General features: G+C 36.0%; 1 protein-coding gene across 8 annotated transcripts in view; it reads right to left on the bottom strand.

The window, feature by feature from the left end:
- nbeab (neurobeachin b) overlaps positions 1–22856 on the bottom strand; it is a 569044-nt gene that overhangs the window by 85586 nt on the left and 460602 nt on the right. For all 8 annotated transcript variants that reach the window (XM_087284306.1, XM_087284305.1, XM_087284304.1 and 5 more), the window contains 2 exons: positions 21447–21559; positions 3656–3793 (listed from right to left, as the gene is read on the bottom strand). In XM_087284306.1, the coding sequence (XP_087140432.1) occupies positions 3656–3793; positions 21447–21559 (251 nt within the window). The remainder of the gene's footprint in view (positions 1–3655; positions 3794–21446; positions 21560–22856) is intronic.

Here is a 22856-nt window from a genome sequence, read left to right on the forward strand (position 1 = left end):
TTACCACACACATTTATACATAGATTTTAAGATACTTTTGATGGTTTATATTGTGCCATAAGCTTAATTCCATTAACAATCAATACATTCAATCAGAATAGGAATACATAGGAAATAAACAATTTTACCATTCTGCTTAAACATAATAAAGATCTCCAGATCCACAAGAAAATACAAGAAATCCCATCACACTTTATTTAAGCCTACAATTAGCGCTATTAACCATCAAAAGTACTATTTTGCTGCTTATTAATAGTTAGTAAGGTAATAGTTGTGTTTAGGCATTGGGAAGGGTTAGAAATGTAAAACAAGATCATGCAGAATATACTTAATGGGTACGAATAAACAGCCAATATCTTAATAATAATAAGCAACTAGGTAATCTTATATAAACCTATGTAAAGTGTTACCTTATTAATTCTTTCAAAGATGGATATATTCTTAAATTAGAATTCCTCATTAAATAAGGTTTTATTGTACAGTACAACCATCCTTTAAAAGAAATAAAGAGTTAAAGCCCAGAATTTGTCGATTAATACTAGGTTTAAAATGATCCAAGGCAAATGGCCAATGCGTACTTATATCACACCTGAAAAACTAAACAAGTTTAACCCAAACATCCCAGATATATGTTTCAAATGGCAAAAACAAAGGAACATTCTTTCATTGCATCCGGGAATGTGGGGTAGTTTAGATTTTCTGACAAAATGTAATAACATTAATCTCTTCAATTTTTTCAAAACTAATTCCAGTTACCCCTAAAACATGTGCTTTGGGTTTATTTCCTGTCAGTTTGTCATTACCAGGTTATCAAACTAAACTGATTGTCATGTGTCTTGACATTTGATATCACCCTATTGGAAGAATATAAAAAGTCCATCCATTGACCACTGGCTGAAAGATTTAACACATTACAATTCGCTGGAAAGAATTACATATAGTACAAGGTGCAAATTAAAGGAGTACAATAAAATGTGGGATCTGTTTATACAGTTTTTGAAACAAAAACATACATTTGCACAAGCAAATATCTCCCTCTATTGATAAATTGATTGATTTGTGCACATGTGTATTTTGTATGTGGAATACAGTATACGGTTTTATTTGTCTTAGCCCATGTATAACAATATGTTTACCTGTCGAACTGAATTTGGATGCTTTGGGGGAGGGTGAGAGTTAAAATGTAAAAAAAAAAAAAAAGGTGTAAATACATGTTAAATTTCATGTGCAATAAAAAAGTTAAACTAAATAAATAAATAAAAATGAATGCCTGGACCTATTTGAGAAATATTTATGTTGGAAATAGCAGCCTGATATCAAGAAGAATAATAAGGCTAATTCATTCAGTCCTACGAAAATGTAAAATTTTTAAAAGTAGCCATGGCACCCAACCCCACCCCTAAACCCAACTGTCATTGAGAGATAAGTAAATCATACTGAATTGTACGAATGAGATCATATGAATTAGCCAAAGTTATTAATTGCGTGAGATTGTGTTGGAAATAGTATATTATTTAACAAAAAAAAGAAAAAAAAAACAGTGTGTTTTTTATGACTGTAAAGTTCTAGTAGAAGTAGCAATTTATTTTTTTTGCAATGTCAGAATTTTGAGCTTTTTTCATAATCTTCCTGGCAAATACTCACTCACTTTCCTTCATCTTATGCTTTCTTTATTACGGGATGCCATGCATAGTAGTATGATATTACTCTTATTTATGTCATGTAATGTAATGTAATGTGTATTTATATAGCGCATTTTTTGTGTATGGCCATACACCCAAAGCGCTTCACAATCATGAGGGGGGTCTCTCCACATCACCACCAGTGTGCTGCATCCACTTGGATGATGCAACGGCAGCCACAGGACAATGGCGCCAGTGCGCTCACTACACACCACAGTTTGGCATGCTGTCCTGGGAGAGAGCCCTGAGCTCATGAGATCGAGCCCGGGGCTCTCTCCCGTTTGCAGGGTGAGAGAGGAGTTCGAGCTCAGGTAGATCTCGAGTAGATCCCCCACCCCCTTTTGCTGCTTAAGGATTGCTATGAGGGTGTGTTGCTGAAGGAATTTGACTATGGTGCTGATTTGGTTTAGTCAATTTACTTATGTCTCATGTTTTGGACTGTTGGATGAAACCAGAGGACCTGGGGAAAACCCACGCGAGCAGGGTGACAACTTGAACACAGAAATGCCAACTGGCCAGCTAAAGACCCGAACCGGAGGCATTCTTGCTGTAAGGCCACAGTGCTAGCCACTGGGCCGCCATGCTGCCCTATAGAGGAAAAAGAGGAGGAGAGGGGATGGAAGGGGGGATTCTTCAAGACGAAGATGACTAAAGGTAAGATACTTTGGTTATTTATACTGAGTTAGGAATCATCTGATTGGTAGTTCGTACATTAGCTTGACTCGAGGCCAGCCGTGTCAATCATAAGCACATGATCCTCTCAAAATTTGTTTATACATAAACTTTACTTAACCAAATGACCTATACTGCATGTATTTGGACTGTGGTGAAAACCAAAAGACCAAGAAAAAACCCATACAAACTTGAAAACAAGCAAACTCCACACAAAAGACAATGGCAAAAACTGATTTGCAAATAACACAAAGACAGGTGAATTGGATTAATTAAATTAACCATAGTGTATGAGTGTGTGAATGCAAGAGCGTATGGGTGTTTCCCAGTACTGGGTTGTAGCTGGAAGGGCATCAGCGGTGTAAAAAATATCCTATAACAGTTGGTGGTTCATTCTGCTGTGGCAACCCCTGATAAATAAGGGCATAAACTGAAAGAAAATGAGTAAATAAATTAAAATAAGTAGTTAATTAACATATGATAAAATGTTTTAAATTTTTTCCTATATAATATTACCAAACAATTCCCTGAGAGAGCATACGCAACTGTAAAAACTCTCTTATCACTGTAAAGAACTAAAACCCTGATATGAGTGCTCTCAAACTCAGGAACGACTTCATTTTCTCTGCTGATCCTTGTTTTCTCTTTTTTTACTGCTAGTCCATTGGTCCCACATCATCACTTGGAGACTCAGGGCAGGCGAGGACGTAAGCAGGAGACAATGATGGACACATTTCCCCTGCGCTCCGCATGCTGTCTGAGAGGCATAAAGCTGTCACGTACCAGCATGTAAATCATTACGCGGAGCTTTTTGACTTCTCTTTCACATATGCCTGTTTACCAGCCTGTGAAATCCACTCACCGGCTCTCTGTAGCGGAACATCAGGCTCGCCGATTGAGATGTTGGGGCTGATTCGCTTGTGTGGCGTTACGTGCGCTTTGACTGACGGTGATTTGATCCACTAACCGGGCTCGGGGTTATGATATTGGAATGTTTCATGTCTTGACAGCATCGTTTTACATACAATTGCTTGGATTTTGCACGGTAAATATGTGAGATTTAATCTGTAGATCCAATATAAAAGAGGCACTCGCTGTGTAATCATTGGAATATTCATGAAGATATAATTGTATTTCCTTCCTCCGAAAATGGACCTGCATGCACAATATTATATATCATTCACAGAGGCATAATATGAGCCAGAAGCAGCTCAGCTCTGCTAACTATCCAGTAAAACTGGGTACTTCCCAGATGTTTAAGGTATCAGATTCCTTACATCCATCCAATCATTGAGACTTACGATTCGGACAAGCCAGTGGAGGGTGGAGTTGGCGGTGGAATAGTGAGTTGTGTAGTGGCAGGGTGGAGTTTCCTCGTCCCATGATTCATAGCGATCGGCGTAGAACACGGCACGCTTTGGGTTCAGTGCTCCGATTGGCTGAGGAAACACACAGATGGGGAAAAAAAAATCAGGAATTTGACATATATTTACCATTCTTTTGGTTCTGTGCACTTTTTTAACAACAAAAGCAACATTTAGCCCATTTCTCATTGAGTTCACTGACGTAAGTGTGCAAAATATGAAAATGAACCAATCTGCACAAACTGTTACGTTGACAGAAGCCATGTTGCTCTCATTCTGTGTGCTTTCTATACACGAACGATAAGCAACCGTCACATAAAAAAGACTTATGGCACACATTACATCTGTGGAGCCGAGAGCTTTGCGTGCATCAGTGTGTGTGTGTGTGTGTTCATGAATGTTTGATGGAGGAGGCTGAGCAGAACTCCTTGAGGAGAAACTAGTGGATTTTTCTTGAGGTTTGTCTGTCACACAGCATTACTATCCTGTGTACTATTAGTTTGAGGATCTTGATGATTCACTCCGGGTGAGTTTAAAAATTCAGGACTTACAAGCAACTAAACATGATGAGTGAATCGCATATAGCAAACTTGGTGTGGAGCCCCAGATCTTCTGTTAACATGTTCATGCCTTTGAAATCACCATGAAATTTATATATATATATATATATATATATATATATATATATATATATATATATATATATATATATATATATATATATATATATACACACACACATTAAAGTCCTTGAGTCAATAAACAAAAAAAAAATAAAAGAGTTTAGAGCAAAGGGAAAACATGAAACTGACTATAGCAAACCACAACAAACCAATGATACAATCAATTCCTGACAGACAAATTCATGCCCTGCTCTATATTTTGTCAAAAGGCCATTTCTCTTAAAATAAACAAACTGAATTATTGTAAGGAAATAATATTGCTATAAAACTGGCAATATCAGCATAACATTGTCATACAAAGGTATAAAAAAAATTATAATAATTGTGAGAGTTTGGATTAAAGAGTATGTAACACCCCACAACTAAAACCTGAAACTATTTAATTTAACTTTCAAAGGAACACTCCACTTTTATGGAAAAAGGCTTATTTTATAACTCATGAGTAGGGCCAGATGGAATCTGCGGACATTTTTTACGATTTCTGTGCAGAATTTTGCTAAAAATCTGCAGAAATTTCACGGAAAAATTATGGAACTATCATAACTAAAACCTTAATATATGAAATAAAACGTAATATATTTTAAACTTGTGTTAAATGTTTACAATCCAATTAGATCCTCTTATTTGGTAAACAAAGCAAGTCTCTCATATAATTTATCTACTAAAAGACAGAAAATATTACTTTACGAACTATTGTAAATAATTTATATGAACATTTTCAAATTAGTCATTAATATTACTAAAATTAATTTAAAAACTGAATATGAATTTACACACATTTACACGAGTAAATAAGCAGAATTTATTATGGGCTAAATATCGGTGGAAATCTGCGAAATTCTGCGTGCGCAAATTCCATGTGGACCTACTCATGAGTTAAACTGTTAAGTTTTACCTTTTTTTGATCCATTTAGCCTGTCTCTGGGTCTATTGAAACAGTTTTAGTGCTTAGCATAGATAATTAAATCAGATTAGACCATTAGCATCTCGCATTTTAGAAATAGGTGCAGTGTTTCTTTAATGACTGTTTTTTTTACACAGAAACATCGTTATGGTAGCCTGAAAGCGCAAACTTTTGAAAAAAATTTTTTTTTTTTAAATCAGACATTTTTCATCTATATTATATAAATATATATATATATATATATATATATATATATATATATATATATATATATATATATATATATATATATATATATATATATATATGGGTATGTAACACCCCACAACTAAAACCTAAAAACGTTTAATTTAATTTAACTTTTAAAGGAACACTACACTTTTTTTTTTGAAATAGGCATATTTTGCAACTCCCTATAGTTAAACTGTTGAGTTTTAGTATTTTTTCATCCTTTCAGCCAATCTCCAGGTCTGGGAAAGCATTTTAGCTTAGCTAAGATAATTTAATTAGCATAGATAATTAAATCGAATCAGACCATTAGTGTCTCACATTTTCAAAAAAGGTGCAGTGTTCTTTTAATGACCGTTATTTTACACAGAAACAGCATTTTTCTATAGGCTGAAAAAAGCTAACTTTTGAAAACAGATTTTTTTTTAATTCATACAATTTCCATTTACGTTTTTAAATTTATAATAATAATTGTGTGAGTTTGGAATTAGGGGACTGTAAGTAACACTCCTCGACTAAAACCTGAAAACGTTTAATTGACTTTTAAAGGAACACTCCACTTTTTTGGAAATAGGCTTATTTTGCAATTAAACTGTTAACTGAGTTAAACTGTTGAGTTTTACCATTTTTTACTCCATTTAGTCAATCTCCGGGTTTGGCGAAGCCTTTTCAGTTTAGCTGAGCATGGATAATTGAATTGGATTAGACCATTAGCATCTCACATTTTCCAAAAAAGTGCAGTCTTCATTTAATGACTGTTATTTTACACAAAAACATTATAATGCTATAGCCTGAAAGCGCAAACTTTTGAAAACAGATTTTTTTTAATCATACAATTTCCATCTACTAATAAGGTGTCAGGTTCTTAGAAAAAATAAAGATAAAAAAAAAATTGCTTTTGGAAAATGTGTACATTTTTGCTAACATACATAGCCCTACAAAATGCCTTAATTAATTCATTGAAAAGTCTGTGTTCAAAAAAAATTATTCATTCTCTCATTGGTCATTATACTGCTTTTTGAGAGAACTTCTGCAGTTTTTTGGAAGGAAGAATGCTGCAGATGAGAAATCCCTATACTGTAGGAGTTGACTGTCCACATATCCACATTTCTCTGTGTTTATATGTGTGTGTAAGGCAGTCCAAAAGGCCTCAGCTAAAGACAGCGAGTAATCTAGCCTGGCTTAACCCTGTCTGACCTGATTTACACCCTGTACGTCCGCACAGCCCTTCCTTGACCATCTTTCTGCTGTGAAACCACTCTAGAAAATCCTGCACAATGTCCAGAGTAAACAGTCGCACTGGCATTCATTCGGCGCTGGAATCCTCTCTCCCTCCCTCTCGCACACATACGGATGTTGATAAACCTGTCATCATACAACATAAACAATTTGTAACAGTCTCTCTTTCTCTAAATCCTGTAATGGCTGAAAGTCAAACTTAGACAGCGCAAGTATTCAACTTCATCATAAGCGCTAAACGAACTATAATTGTTTCTTCGGGTAACATCTGTAAAAGAACATCTGAACAGCTCCCCCATGATAGAAACATCTTCACATTAGCTATTATTATTGTAAACACATCTACATTAATACCAAGCCTGCACGTATGGCTTCTAGAAGAAGAAAAGAAAAAGAAAAATATGTTTTAGGTCACATAAATAAAGTCAGAAATGCTACTAGAGTTAATACTGTGTCATTTAAATTTAGATTGTTATAGTTTGCATACATTTTGTGCATTATTTTTAATGGTTTACTAACAGTTTTTGTCATTTTATTTATTTATTTAATTGATTGTTTTATCTAGTTCGTTACTTGTATTAGCTATGCATGTATGCATTATTTTTAAAACATAAAAAGATAGTTAATTACATATGAACAACAATATATTAAATTCATTATTTAATGGGCTCTACGCACAGCTAGTGATTTTCAGCCAATGATAAGCCTCCCGTAAAAGCTTAATGTGACTATTTCAAATTTCATGAGGTTGCTTTTACAGCATCAATGTTGTAATGTAATTACAATACATTTAGTATTACATGAATTTAGTATTCATTCATTCAACGTAATCATTCATTTAGTTGTTCAAGCTTAAAACAAGATAAAAAACTGTGTAACCGCTATAGCGCCATCAAGATCAGCAGGCGAGCGCAGAAACTCTATTGAAAATACTGGGGTAAAATAAACTCATATTGTCAAGACATGGCGAAGGGAATGGAATTTAATGCAGTGCTTTTTCAAAGCAGTAGGTAAATCAGCATACTATCATCTTAGAAACATTGCAAGAATTAGATGCTTTGTTTCCAGTGAGGATGGGGGGAAACAAGTTTATGCTTTTCATCAGCAGCAGGATGGATAACTGTAATGGACTCCTCACTGGTCTTCCCAAAAAGAGAGTCAGAGAGTTGCAGCTCATCAAGAATGCTGATGTCATCATCAGCACATAACACCTGTCCTCAGGTCTTTACACTGGCTCATTCAGAAAAGATTTTAAAGTAGTATTACTTGTCTATAAATTTCTAAATGGCCTAGGACCTCAAGACATAACATATTTGCACACTAAATACAAACAGACCACTCAGATCTTTAGGATCAAATAAATGAGAAATTCCAAGGGTTTAGTCAAAGGCAAATCAGCCTTCAGCTGATACACTACATGTATAAATCTAACATTAATTTGTACAACTCAAATATATTTTAGTCTCATTTTTAATAAATTACTTGATAATACTTCATGTTTCTTTGTTAGATGTATAATTTTTGAAGAATTATTCAGTGGCATATTTTTGATGGCTGGTTGTTGTTGCGTGGGTGTTGAGATCCTGATCTTTTAATGATTAATCATTCAGCTAACACTGAATGCATTAATGCATGCAAAACAATTAGTGAGAGAAAAAAATAATTTAATAACCTAAGAAATCCACCACATCCCGAATTACCTACCACAACTTCTTCCGTAATCATTATATCTTACATCGTGTTATTATCAAATAATATTATATGTTATATTACTTTATTTTACATATTCCTTTACTATTTGCAATATATTACTTAAATATATATTTAGATTTGTATTGAAATCTAAAATCACTCTAAAAAATAAGAATATCAACCAAAACTATAGCAAACTGAACAAACTCAGCCACTTTTTTTTAACCCAACAGTTGCGTTTGTCCATAATATTCTCTCACATCTGTACTGAAAGAACTCCATCCTTTTTAGAGTCCACTTCTTAACATCTAGCCTCTTTAGCAAAACAAGAACATTACAACATTTTTAAATTACAACCATTACCACTAATGACCAAATGATTTCATTCTACCACGGCGAATTCCAACTAATTAGCAATTACATCAGACCTTGCTGAAAATGAGGATCACAACCAACTCAAATATTTCTTTAAAAGAGCTCATGAAGCCTTTTTCAGACTCCCAAAGCAGTCATCACTCCATTACGAAACTTCAGATTGGAACAAATTGGCCTCCATAGCTTTTCAATCAGCTGGGTCTTCAGCCAGTCAATATTAATATACAGCGTGTCATTGACGAGGAGGACAGCGACGGCCCTAGAGGGAGATCAATACTCCCCCCCCGAATCTGAGTGTGAGCGTGGGACAGCGGCAGCTTGTTTGGAGCACTGTGGGAAATTCGTCTAGACTCAAAGCATGACATAAATAACAGAGCGATGTCATAACAAATATCTCGAGATATATCCGGCATTCTGGAAATAACCTTACACGCTTTAATGCAGAAGATAATGACCACAAACAAATTCCTCATTCTCATTTCATTTTATTTTTCCCCTTGAAAATATCTATTCATTTCTCTGCTCACTTCAAAACCATCCCTCCTGCCTTTCCTTTCCTTCCCTTTTTTAATGACCATCCATGCCGATGTTAGCACGCTTGGAGCGAATGAAAGAGAAGTTTATGGAGATCTGCGGAGATTTATGAGCTGATAATGACCTGCCATGTGACGTCTAGGGCTGACCGTGATTGGGTGAGCAGCCACAGGAAGTCTCGCACGCTGTAAAAAAGCTTCTTAGTGGGACCGGTGCTGGCTGCAAGAAGAGTCCAGCTCATAGCAGCAAAAAGGAGCCACTTAAAGCAGGGAAATATTGTGCTTGGCATGACATGGTGTGTTTGCCCGGTTCAGCACAGCAGCTGTGGAGCAGACAGGCAACACAAATGTTTTCCAGTGCTGTGTCGAAAAGTAGCAAAACTGTCCATCTTTGTTTTTTGCTTTTTAAAAGGGGTGGCTTGTGTAGATACAGACGTTTAAAACTAGGTGGAACTACTCTTGCAAAAAAACAAAGGTGCCAGGAAGTACCAAGAAAAATGTACACTGTTAACAGATTCCTGTAGAATCTACAGTAGCCTACTGGCAGCAGTTCATCAGTAACTCACTGTAAATCAATTACAGCAAAACTACTGTATTTACATTTACAGCACCATTTATCTCGCTGTATAGGTATCTATAGTATTGTATAACTTTACTGTAAAATATACAAAAAAATTTTACTATGCAACTTTAAAATACAGTAACATTCAGCATAACTTCCTACAGAAAATTACAGTTTATATTACAGTTAAATACTATGTAGTTTACAAAAATCGTTAAAAAATAGCAAAACTGTTTGTTATGGTTTTTGTTTTGTAAGGGTTGCCTTGTGTAGATACAGAGGTTTCAAACTTCAGATGGAACTACTCTTGCAAAAAAAAAAAACAAAAAAAAACAAAGGTGCTCGGAAGTACCAAGAAAAAAAGTTCACTTAACAATTTTCAGTAGAATATACAGTAACTTACTGTAAATAAATTACAGCAAAACTATTTACAATTACAGCACCCTTTACCTTTCTGTATATGCATTTATAGTATTGTATAACTTTACTGTAAAATATACAATTTTACAAACTTTGAAATACAGTAACATACTGCAAACTGCCCTACATTAAAATAAAGTTCATATGAGAGTTAAATACTGTGTAATTTGTTAAAACCATTAAAAAAGTAGCAAAACCGTTCGTCTTTGTTTTTTTTTAGTTTTTTTTAAAGGGGTGGCTTGTGTAGAAACAGACATTTAAAATTTCAGATGGAACTACTCTTGCAGAAAAAAAGGTGCAAGGAAGTACCAAGAAAAAAGTTGAATCTTACTGTAGAATCTACAGTAACTTACTGTAAATCAATTACAGCACCATTTATCTTGCAGTATACGTATTTATATTATTGTATATTGTAAAATATATAGTAATTTTTACACTGCAACTTTAAAATACAGTAACATACTGTACTGAATCAGGTACAACTACCCTTGCTAAAAAACAAAGGTGCCAGGAAGTACCAAGAAAAAGAAAAAGTAGCAAAAAAGTTTTTTGAAAGGGATGGCTTGTGTAAATACAATTCAATTCAATTTAATTCATATTTATTTCTATAGCGCTTTTACAATGTAGATTGTGTCAAAGCAGCTTAACATAAGAGTTCTAGTAAATTAAAACTGTGTCAGTCCAGTTTTCAGAATTGAAGTTCAATTTAGTTCATTTCAGTGGGGTTAAATTTTAGGCAGAAGTTTAAAACTTTAGGTAAAACTACTCTTGCAAAAAACAAAGGTGCCAAGAAGTAGCAAGAAAAGGAAAAGATAAAGTAGCAAAACTGTCCGTTTGTCTTTAAAAGAGGTAGCTTGTGTAGATACAAACATTTAAATCTTCAGGTCGAACTACTCTTGCAAAAAAACAAAAGTGCCAGAAGGTACCAAGAAAAAAGTACACTGTTAACAATTTCCTTTAGAATCTAGAGTAAATTACTGGCAGCAGTTTGCTAGTAACTTACTACAAATCATGTTGTGTTGCATTATGTTAAGATACGTTGTTACGTGTTGTTACGTTATGTTAAGAGATTTTGTTACGTGTTGTTACGTTGTTAAGATGTGTTGTTATGTTACTTTATGTTGTGTTGTATTGTTATGTTATGTTACGTTACTTTACTTTATGTTGTGTTAATATGTTGTTACAATGTTTTGTTATGTTACGTTATTTTATGTTGTTATGATATTTTATGTAGTTATTTTATGTTATGCTACAATATTTTATGCTATGTTTCAATAAATAAAAAAATAAAAAAAGACTTTCTCTAGAATAAAAAAATATTGTCGTAAATACTTTGAAAATGTTCTTGCTCTGTTGAACATTACTTGGGAACTGTTTGAATATAATAAAATATTTCACATGAGGGCTAATAATTTTCTCTTCAAGTGTGCATACCTGCTGTATAATAAAGCCACATATAAAGTGGCTAATTGACCTTATTTCTGTACATGTAGCAAAACTGGGTTTGTATAACTACAATCTTTAAGGTATAAAGCCGCTGATGTTCTTTTTTGTGAAACAAGAAAGGGAAAAAATCTATGTTAACCGCTTCGGCCATCTAGCAATTTACTATTTCCTATTCCAAGTTCAATGACATGCTGAGTGCACTTAATAGGGTGAACAAAGAACCATGTAATTGTCTTACGCAAGACCCTGTGGGGAATCTGTCTTAAATAAAAACAGGGCTTGGTGTAAATTTAAGGCTTTCCAGACTCCCGTTCCCCAAGCTATGCTGAGAAAACACCTCGCAACAGATGCTAAGAGTGAGACCGGGGTGACTGCTAAAGAATCCAAGCCAAAAAAAAAAAAAAAAAAAAAAATCCAAGTTAGCCTATATAAAAATCTTGAGTGTTGTTCAAAGATACTAACAAGTATTTTGGATTGTGACAAAACGATGCAGCAAATTTAAAGCACATAACTTCAACTCCAGAAAGAATACCTCCAAGGTAATAGCTTGGAGATCTTTAATAGATCAGAAATCATAACATTTAATAAATTGTATCTCAAAGTAGTCTAAATAGAATATCTATATATTTAGTTGAACTTAGAACTATTAGCCCTCCTGATTTATTAGCCCTCAGTATATTTACCTCCAATTTCTGTTTAATGGAAAGAAGATTTGTATATTAACACATTTCTATACATAATAGTTTTAATAATTAATTTGCCATGATGATAGTACAGTACATAATATTTCATTAGATTTTTTTCAAGATATTAGTATTCAGTTTTAAGTGCCATTTAAAGGCTTAACTAGGTTTATTTGGTTAACTAGACAATGCAGGATAATATTGTATAACAATGGTTTGTTCTATAGATCTTCGAAAATTCAAATAATATAGGGAGCTAATAATATTAACCTTAAAATGTCTTTAAAAGACATTTTAAGATTAATATTATTAGCTCCCTATATTATAATATAATATATAATAATCATTATCAGAAATGCTGTGAAAAATTCTTTGATATTAAACATTATCTGGAAAATATTTGAAAACTAAAAAAATAATAATAACAGGAAGTGCAACAATCACTAGCAATCTAGCCCATACAGATCTCTAGAGAACTACAAATCTGCCACCAAATGAACTACAAATCCCATTATACCTGTACTCACACACCAGTTGCAGTTTATCTGCTGATTACTCACACACAGCTAGTAACTCACCATGGACTGATTACCTGGACTTTATATTCACCTCTTTCTCTCTCTCTCTCTCTCTCTCTCTCTCTCTCTCACACACACACACACACACACACACACACACACACACACACACACACACACACACACACACTCCAGGTTTAGATCCTTGCCTTTCATTCATTCATATTTTTTATTTTTTTGGCTTAGTGCCTTTATTAAACTGGTGTCGCCACAGCGTAATAGACCACCAACTTATCCAGTGTATGTCTTATGCAGCGGATTTCCTTCCAGCTGCAACCCATCTCTAGGAAACATCTATACACACACATTCACACTCACACACTACAGACAATTTAGCTTACACAATTCACCTGAATTGCATGTATTTGGACTGTGGGGTAAACTGGAGCAGCCGGAGGAAACTCACGCGAATGCGGAGAGAACATGCAAACTCTACACAGAAACACCAACTGACCCAGCCGAGGCTCGAACCAGTGGCCTTCTTGCTGTGAGGTTACAGCACTACCTACTGCACCACCGCGTCGCCCAGATTCTTGCCTTTTTTTGCCATTCTTGAGTTCTTGCTGCCTAGCCTGCCTTTTTTCCTGTTTTTGACTACGATCTTGGATTACCTTTATGCTTCCTGTTTTGACCATTGGGCTAATAATTCTGACTTTAATAGTAGATATTAAGTATTTTGCAAGTGCAATCAAATAACTATGTCAGTGATTTACATAAAATTGTGCTAATGTTCATTACTTATTATTAGAATATATAAGTCTGTGGGCGCACAATAAAATAAACCGATCTTGGATTACTTTATTCTTTTGTTTTGCTCTTGTATTGACCATTGCCCGTCTGACTACTCTTATTAATAAAGAACAGCATGTGGATCCTCAACTCCATTGTCCAGCGTCCTACCAATACAGGAGGGCTAATAATTCTGGCTTTAACTGTCTGTATTTCATATTTTGCAAGTGCAATCAAATAATTGTTCATTGCTAATGTTCATTTTTTTAATTAGAATATATATATGTGGGCGCACAATAAAATCAACTAATCTTGGATTACCTTTATGCTTTTGTTTTGCTCCTGTATTGACCATTGCCTGTCTGACTACTTTTATTAATAAAAAACTGCATGTGGATCTTCAACTCCATTGTCCAGCGTCCTACCAATACAGGAGGGCGCACAATAAGATCAACTGATCTTGGATTACATTTATGGTTTTGTTTTACTCCTGTATTGACCATTGCCTGTCTGACTACTCTTATTAATAAAGAACTGCATGTGGATCCTTAATTCCATTGTTAAGCGTCCTACCATTACAGTAGGATTCACAATAAAATAAACCGATCTTGGATTACCTTTATGATTTTGCTTTGCTCCTGTTTTGACCATTGCCTGTCTGACAACTCTTATTAATAAAGAACTGCATGTGAATCCTCAACTCCATTGTCCAGCGTTCTTCCATTACAGGAGGGCTAATAATTCTGAATTCAACTGTAGGTATTTTATATTTTGCAAGTGCAATCAAACAATTAATTATCTCAGAGATTTACATTAAAATTGTGCTAAAGTTCGTTAATTATTATTAGAATATATATTTGTGGGCGCACAATAAAATCAACAGATCTTGGATTACCTTTATGCTTTGTTTGCTCCTGTATTGACCATTGCCTGTCTAGACTACTCTTAAAGAACTACATGTGGATCCTCAACTCCATTGTCCAGCGTCCTACCATTACAGGCCAAATAATTCTGACTTCAACTGTAGCTTTTTTTATATTTTGCATGATCAATTCAATTAATCTTTTTTTCTATAGTGCTTTTACAATGAAGATTGTGTCAAAGCAGCTTAACATAGAAGTTCTAATAAACTGAAACGATTTCAGTCCAGATTTTAGAGTTTGAAATGCAGTTTAGTTTAGTTCAGTGTGGTTTAATTTTCACTGCTGAAAGTCCAAACACTGAAGAGCAAATCCATTGATGTGCAGCTTCACAAGTCCTGAACTTAGCAAGCCAGTTGCGACAAGCAAGCGCAATCAGATAACTAATTTTGGCAGCAATTTATCTGAATGTGCTAATATTATTTAATTACTATTAGACCATATAGGTTTGTGGGCGCACAACAAAGATCAACCACATATATATCAGATCACACATCTTCCTCGAGTATTTAATGAGGAATATGAGCATATCCCTTGTGACTCAATTAAAACAACTCCTCAGAGACACCTGTGCTTCGACAATTCATTGAATAAACTAATTAGCCACAAATTTAAAAAAGTCATTTGCTGTATAACAAACAATACAATTGAAGAGGCAACCAACAAAGTGCAATTGTTCACTGTGGATTGTCTATAAAAAGCATTTGACTTCAGGTGAAGCTCTATATACAGTGACTGTCACGTTTTAATTGCTTTTTAATAAGACTAGTATTCCACTAATGAACTGGAGCCCTTTGCATTTCGTTTTAAGTTAATTGCATTGGATATGGATGTCATTTCGTGTTTATGAATGCAACCGTCGCTTGTGCTTATGGAAATTAAAACAAGTACCACGAGACGAGTCATAAACACACTGTCATTATAGTTAATCCAGGATCCAATCATGCAAGTAAGGCAGCTGAAATAAAATGAACTTTGTTAAAAAAAAAGTCTTCTTCAAAAAGCGGCTTCTGACAGGTCTGCCTTGTGAAGCTCATGAAACCTAATGACAACGAACCGCGAGACAACATTTAAAACAAGTCATCCTCTCACTCTGTTTACCTCATTTTGCAGCATACAAACTACAGCCTCAAGAACGATTATCATTCAGTTGGCTACTCTCTCATGTTCAAAAGAAAAGCCAGTCATTTGTGCATCGTAGTGCCGTCATTTGGTGCAATCTGCACTGCCTCCCCTGGAGAGGCTCATTCTGTATTTCGTATATCAGAGAAAATTGCATTAAGGATGTGTGTGTGTGTGTGTGTGTGTGTCGGCATCGGGCTGTCAGGAGGAGTAGCGCTTGTTTTCTCTGGCCTCGTCAGCCACAATGTGCAGCTTCGGTCTAATGCAATCAAGCTCCTGCAAGTCAAAACAAAGCAGATGCACCTCCAAAAAAGACTTGCCGGGCGTTTTCGAGGAAGTGGAAGAGGATGGTGGTGGAGTACAGGAGGAGGAAAAAATGAAAGTAAATGCAGGAGGGTCTTTAGGAAAGCCCGCTTGACTTTACCCATAATGCACTTCTCTGCAGCGTGCTGGTAAACAGCTGGAAGGCAAAGCAAGGCCTTTTGATTTTAGGATACAACAAGAAGGAATGAAAACACACTTACAGTTTTTCTCCATTGGTTTGGCTCATTTCTTGCAACAGAAATTACATTCTCAAAACAACATGGACAAACCTCCGAAACACTTGGCAATTGTTCACAACAGAATTGAATTTCTCATTCATTTCATCAAATTGCAAATGTCTAAGTACATCTTTGCAAATGATTAAATACAGATAGCCTACATTTAGCACAATTTCCAAGTGAATCTTGTTAATCTAAATTGATTATTAATTCTCAGTCTAATGGTTGTTCTCTCCAAAATGTGTCAGCGTCATTTCATTGTATAAGTCATCACATGCACAATAGTCTGTTCAATTGTCAAAATTAGTCAATACCATAATAACATGAATACAGTAGGTGAATGCTTGGAAGATTTTTTTACAATTTATTACGGTTATTTATTCTTTTTGCTCTGATATATGGAAGTTACTTTAAGTGTGGTTGATCATTACAATAAAAAAAGGAGTTACCATTTCCTTGGCAGTATGAGTGCAATGTGTGATTTCAAACCTTGGAGGCTTCTCTTACCCTAAAATCATATTTTTTTTTTCAGTTTTATACACAATTGTATTCTGTTAGCTAGACAAAAACAGTACAGTTATTATTTCCAGTGAAGGAAAGGGCTAAGACTGTAGAGTGGACATGAGGGATATTATAGTGGTCCTGTGCCATAGTGACAAAACATCTAAACATTTTGACTTGAAGTGCTTACACAATGCTACAAGGACGAAGGGGACTGTTTAAAAGAAAAGGAAATTTAGTTTTGACACATGAGTGAACTGTTTTGGAAAAGGTATGAGCTTTTGCAAGTGAGCTAAAATCTTGTGCTAAACTGTAACACTGTTTTGAAACTGGGTGGATGGATAAATGGATGAATAGATTCACATTCAGATGGAAATTTGGATGGATGGATGGACGGACGGACGGACAGACAGACACGCACACACAGAGATAGATAAAAAGATAGATAGATACTTAAAACAATGGATGGATGGATGGATGGATGGATCTACAGATTCTGAGATAGATACTTAAAAGGATGGATAGATGGACAGAGTAGCAGATAGATAGATAGATAGATAGATAGATAGATAGATAGATAGATAGATAGATAGATAGATAGATAGATAGACAGATAGACAGATAGATAGATAGATAGATAGATAGATAGATAGATAGATAGATAGATAGATAGATAGATAGATAGATAGATAGATAGATAGATAGATTTATACGGATGGACAGACGGACAGATCACGAGAAATTCATAAGTCGTGAGAAAATTTTGTGACTGATACCTGGGGATTGATATTTGGTGAGCTTCTAATTGTGTGAACGCAAGTCCAGTCAACTAGAATTATGTGCGCTTGAACAATCAGACATTCATAACAAGAGATTTGCACAACTCAGGTAATTATGTTTGCTGTCAGTTCTCCGCTCTACCTCGCTAGCCCACTCCAAAAGATCCGTTGGAGACACTTCATCTAATTTCCTGTCAAAGCTGCACAAAAGAAGTGGAATAAAAAACGCGGTATCGCAACGGAGAGTCGGCTTGGGTGTAGCGTATGATGGCTTCGCATTAGCACGCGCCAATTAATAGCTGCGAGCGAGACGGCTTCCCTTTTCTATCAGCCACCTGTCCGTCAAAAAGGAAATAATCATTAGATTCTAATAAATCTGTCCGCCGTGTCAATGTAGCTGCCATGCAAAAATGTGCTAGTCTTAGCCCCGGGGCGCCCAGAGACCTGTTTTTCGTTATTCGCTGTACAGTTGAATGCACACTCTATTGGTGGAATAATTTCAGGTGTGTATTGTAGGAAGGGTTGAGAGGGGAATTACGGTACACATCAAGCGGGATATTTCACCACAATGCTGCCCATCAGGATGGCGCTGCAGGGCATTCGCACCAGTATGACTGGCAGCTGTTTCCTGCTGGCCGGGTCACGTGACCAAGGCTCATGGTGCAGCGGTGCTTGGTTTGCGTGTCTGGGACTCTGGGAGTTGTGTGAGAATGGCAGGTGAGAATTTGAGGGTGTGTTCAAGAGAACCGGCAGGCCAACTTTGAATGTTTCCCCAGAAATGTTTGAATGCAAGATGACAATATTTGCTTTTATGGACAAAATAAAGGAGGGGCAAGACAAACAGAATGGTGGATAGACTGAAAAATAGAAAGATTAATAAAGAATGACACAAAGGCAAAATGAATAATAGAATAAAAGTAACAATAAATTAAACAACAGATAGACAGCAAACAAAAACATGGACGGATGGACGGATGGATGGATGGATGGATAGATAGATAGATAGATAGATAGATAGATAGATAGATAGATAGATAGATAGATAGATAGATAGATAGATAGATAGATAGATAGATAGATAGATAGATAGATAGATAGATAGATAGATAGATAGATAGATAGATAGATAGATAGATAGATAGATAGATAGATAGATAGATAGATAGATAGACGGGCAGGTGGATTGGTAGATTTAATTCAGATGTTCAGATTCTCACTCATGAATCCACAAAAAGAGTCTATTCTTAAGTTTTGAATTGTGCCTGTCCCTGCTGTTAATCTGTAGCATGGATGAACACACATTTTGGTAAGACTGGGTGAAAAAAGAACAGGAGCTGAACAAAGCATATTCACCACAAAGCCAAAAAAGCCGCCTACCTCATTATCTACAATAACACACACTCCCCTCCTACGCACATTCGGCCCTGAGGCTGCGCACCCCTCCATACATTATTGAACAAAGGCAGGGGTCTTCACAGCAAGAGACTCGGGAGGGAGGTTAAAGCCCCCGTTTTTGTTTCAGCAGCAGTGAACCTTCAGAGGTTAGAGCCCCAGGTTGGCCAAGGACATGCGTCAGGACGGCCGCAGGCCTGTGAACTCCTGCTAATGAAGGCAGCTCAAGCTGGTAAACAGCACAGGGTGGATGTCACAAGCATACATTACAATACATCACTGTCGTCCACAGGCCAGGGGGCTTCCTCTGCCCACCTGGTGCCACACTGACATGTTTAGGGACTACAGCTCTGTAGGAGAAGAGGCTTTAGAAAGATATTACTGATGTTGAATGCAGGAAGCTTACACTTCTATTGCAGCAATGCCATAGAAGAGCAATTTTGGTTCCCCAAAGTATCTTTCAGTCATTCATTTTCTTTGTTAATCTGGTGATGCCACAGCGGAATGAACCGCCAACTTATCCAGCATATGTTTTATGCAGCGGATGTCCTTTCAGCCGCAACCCATCCTGGGAAACATCCATACACACTCATTCACACTCATACAGTATGGACAATTTAGTCTACTCAATTCCCCTGTACTGCATGTCTTTGGACTGTGGAGGAAACCGGAGCACCCTGAGGAAACCCACGCAAATGCAGGGAGAACATGCAAACTCCACACAGAAATGCCAGCTGACATGCTGACAGCTGGCCAGCCGATGCTCGAACCAGCGACCTGTTTGCTGTGAGGCGACTGCGTCACCGCGTCGCCTATTTTTCAGCACTTAGTATTTGTAGAACCTAAAAGAACTTTCTTCCATTCTAAGGAACCTGTTATGGAAAAGTCACATTTTTGTTTAAAGTTCTTCATGGAACCATTAATACCAATAACAAACCTTTATTTTTTTAAGAGTGTAAGAATTATAGTGAAGATAAACCCAAAACCTTCATAGCCAATAGAAAAGATTCATAGATGAGTGGACGGACAGACAGACAAACAGTTGATAGATAGATAGATAGATGATAGATGATAGATAAAATTCTCTTTTATGTATTGTTTATCTAAAATAGATTTTACCATAAAAATACACCATTATTGAAGAACATAAAATTGATGTCATAAAACACTAAAAAAAGTAGTAAAGCGGTTTCCTAATATGCAATAACTTGGAAAGAGAATTAGAGGTGTTGAGAGAACGAGAGAGAGAGAGAGAGAGAGAGAGAGAGAGAGAGAGAGAGAGAGAGAGAGACAGAGAGAGAGAGAGAGAGAGAGAGAGAGAGAGCTGTATAGAGAGAGATTGGCTCAGACAGGAATGTGGTTGTTTTCAGGTCAGTGAGCTTGTGAGATGTAAACGTAAGCAAATGAGCGCATGAGAAAGAGAGAACGTGACAACCTGATGAAGGTATAGAGCAGCTGGAGAGGAGAAATGCAGACAGAAATGCAAATGATTTCGATCTAAAGCAAAAACAAGCTAAAATCATGAGCTTTGTGAATGTATCTAGAAAAAAATCCTAGCATTTAAACCCTGATTTAAGAAGATACTACAAAAAACTGACAATCCTTAATGTTCATGCTGAAAAGAGAACTTTATTGTTTTACAATTGTCATGGTTTGTAAAGTTTAAATGTCTACTAGATAGATAGAAGTTACTATTATTATTTCTTAGTTTATAATTAATCCTTTAATAAAGCAGGAGGTCACGTTGCGATATTACTCTCTTATTCCAGTGAGACCTGGTCAATACAGCAGCACATAAAACTGCATACAAAAATTCACAAGAGAAATGTCACAGTTTCCACATTCGCAATTCATAAATTGTACCAAATGATGAAAAACAGTTACAACTTTCTTTCAAAACATTACAAGACGTTTAAAAGTTTTCAAAGCTGATAATGTAGCAATATTAAATAAATGTTGCAAAGCTTAAGGATCATATAAAGATATGAAAATAACTTTTTCCAAGTTCTGATAATACACTTGAAACTATCAGCCAAATAAAATAGACAGATATCAAGTACCCTAGATAGACGTACCCTAGAAATGCTCTATTACCCTAAAGCATAGGTCTCAAACTGGATTCCAGGAGGGCTGCAGATCTGCACAGTTTTGCTCCAACACTAATCAAACACCGCTGATCCAACTAATCAAGGTGTTCCAGACTACTAGACTACTAGAGACTATTAAGCAGGTGTGAACTATGCAGAGCTGTGGCCCTCAAGGAATAGAGTTTGCGACCACTGCCCTAAAGTAACAAAGATAGAAAAGAAAAAGAAATGTCGAAAAAATTAGCAAATCAGTCCTCACATTTTATGTATTTCTCACACAGATCATTTGACGGACAGACAGACATAAAGATACCTTTGAAAGGTCTCTAAAGTTGCTGGGAACTGTCAGGTCCAGCTCTTCCGACTCAAAATTAGTGAGGACCCAGGGGAAAACAGGATACTGGTTCAGATCATTGTATGTCCTTCCTGAAAAAATAAAAGTGGGCACTGAATTTAGTAACAGGAAGGTGGGCATCCCAGTGCCAATCAGAAATTTGGCTGTAGCTCTTGACCACATAATGGGTCCTATCATACACCCAGAGCAATAAGGCGCAAGACGTTTTTGTCGTGATTTGTTGCTATTTTTATACCAGCGCAACCTTAATTTTCATGTTTTGAGCCACGTTGTTTAAATAGCAAATCCATTTGCGCTAGTTTGTGGACTCATGGGTGTAACAGTCTATAAAGGAGGCGTGTTAGGGTGCATTGTTGATGTGTTGCTATTCTGAGACACTGAAATAGACTGCTGTTGACCAAGTAAAAAGTGTCCAGTGCAGAGCTCGTAAGTTATGCACCTATGCAGGTTCAAACGCTTAATACACACAGAATGTACAGGAATACATAAATATATTTATATATAAAAAAATAAAGGATTAAAATGTTACAAAAATGATTATTTACTACATAGATAAAAAAAAAAAACACTACCTCCATGTCTTCTTTATCTAGGTTGGGCTTTTTTCAGTTTATTCATGACAATTTGCATTTGTATAATTACTATTATATTATTATTCATTATACGCATATTTATATTTATTTTTAATAAAAACAAGTTTAGATTTGTCCACCTGTCTGGTTTTGGAGATGTATGTATCACCTTATGAGGCAGTATAGGACAAGTGTTTGGATATAACTGAATTTAGAAATAGTTTAGAAACAAATCTTTGTGCTTAAAAGATATTAAATATGTAGGCTAGCGGACGTCTTCAGTGGAGTGCGTGGAAGACCGTTTCCTAAGGAGTAAAGAGTAACAGTAAAGTAAAGAGAAAGTATACAGACTGAATGGAGGCTCAATTTTTATCCTCAAACAGATGGTCTGTTAAACTGTTTTCTCGCTAGTGAAGCATTCAATTTTTCCACTTACAAAGTCTGCCATGTAAACAGCGAATGTGCCATGGCACTACACACCTAACTCTTATGCTGTGTTCACACCAAACACGGAAAAAGCGTCAAGCGTGAGTGATTTATGATATCCTGTGGCGTTATACGTGGGGCACAAATGACCTGAATTGTGCGTTTTGTACGTTTGACGCGCTTAACACACGAACCGCTCGAGTTGGAAAATCTAAACTTCAGCGGACATTCGCGCCGTGTTAACCAATCAGGAGCTTGCTCTTGTGGGGGTGTGATTATGATGTAGAGCCTGTTGTTGGTGTTGGTGAGGAAAATCTTCACGCACACACCGACAACAGTTCATCAAACTGGGCTTGGCTCAGTCAGAAGC

The sequence above is a fragment of the Danio rerio genome, chromosome 15 (assembly GCF_052040795.2).
Source record: "Danio rerio strain M-AB ecotype USA chromosome 15, GRCz13ab, whole genome shotgun sequence".
NCBI classification, from domain to species: domain Eukaryota; kingdom Metazoa; phylum Chordata; class Actinopteri; order Cypriniformes; family Danionidae; genus Danio; species Danio rerio.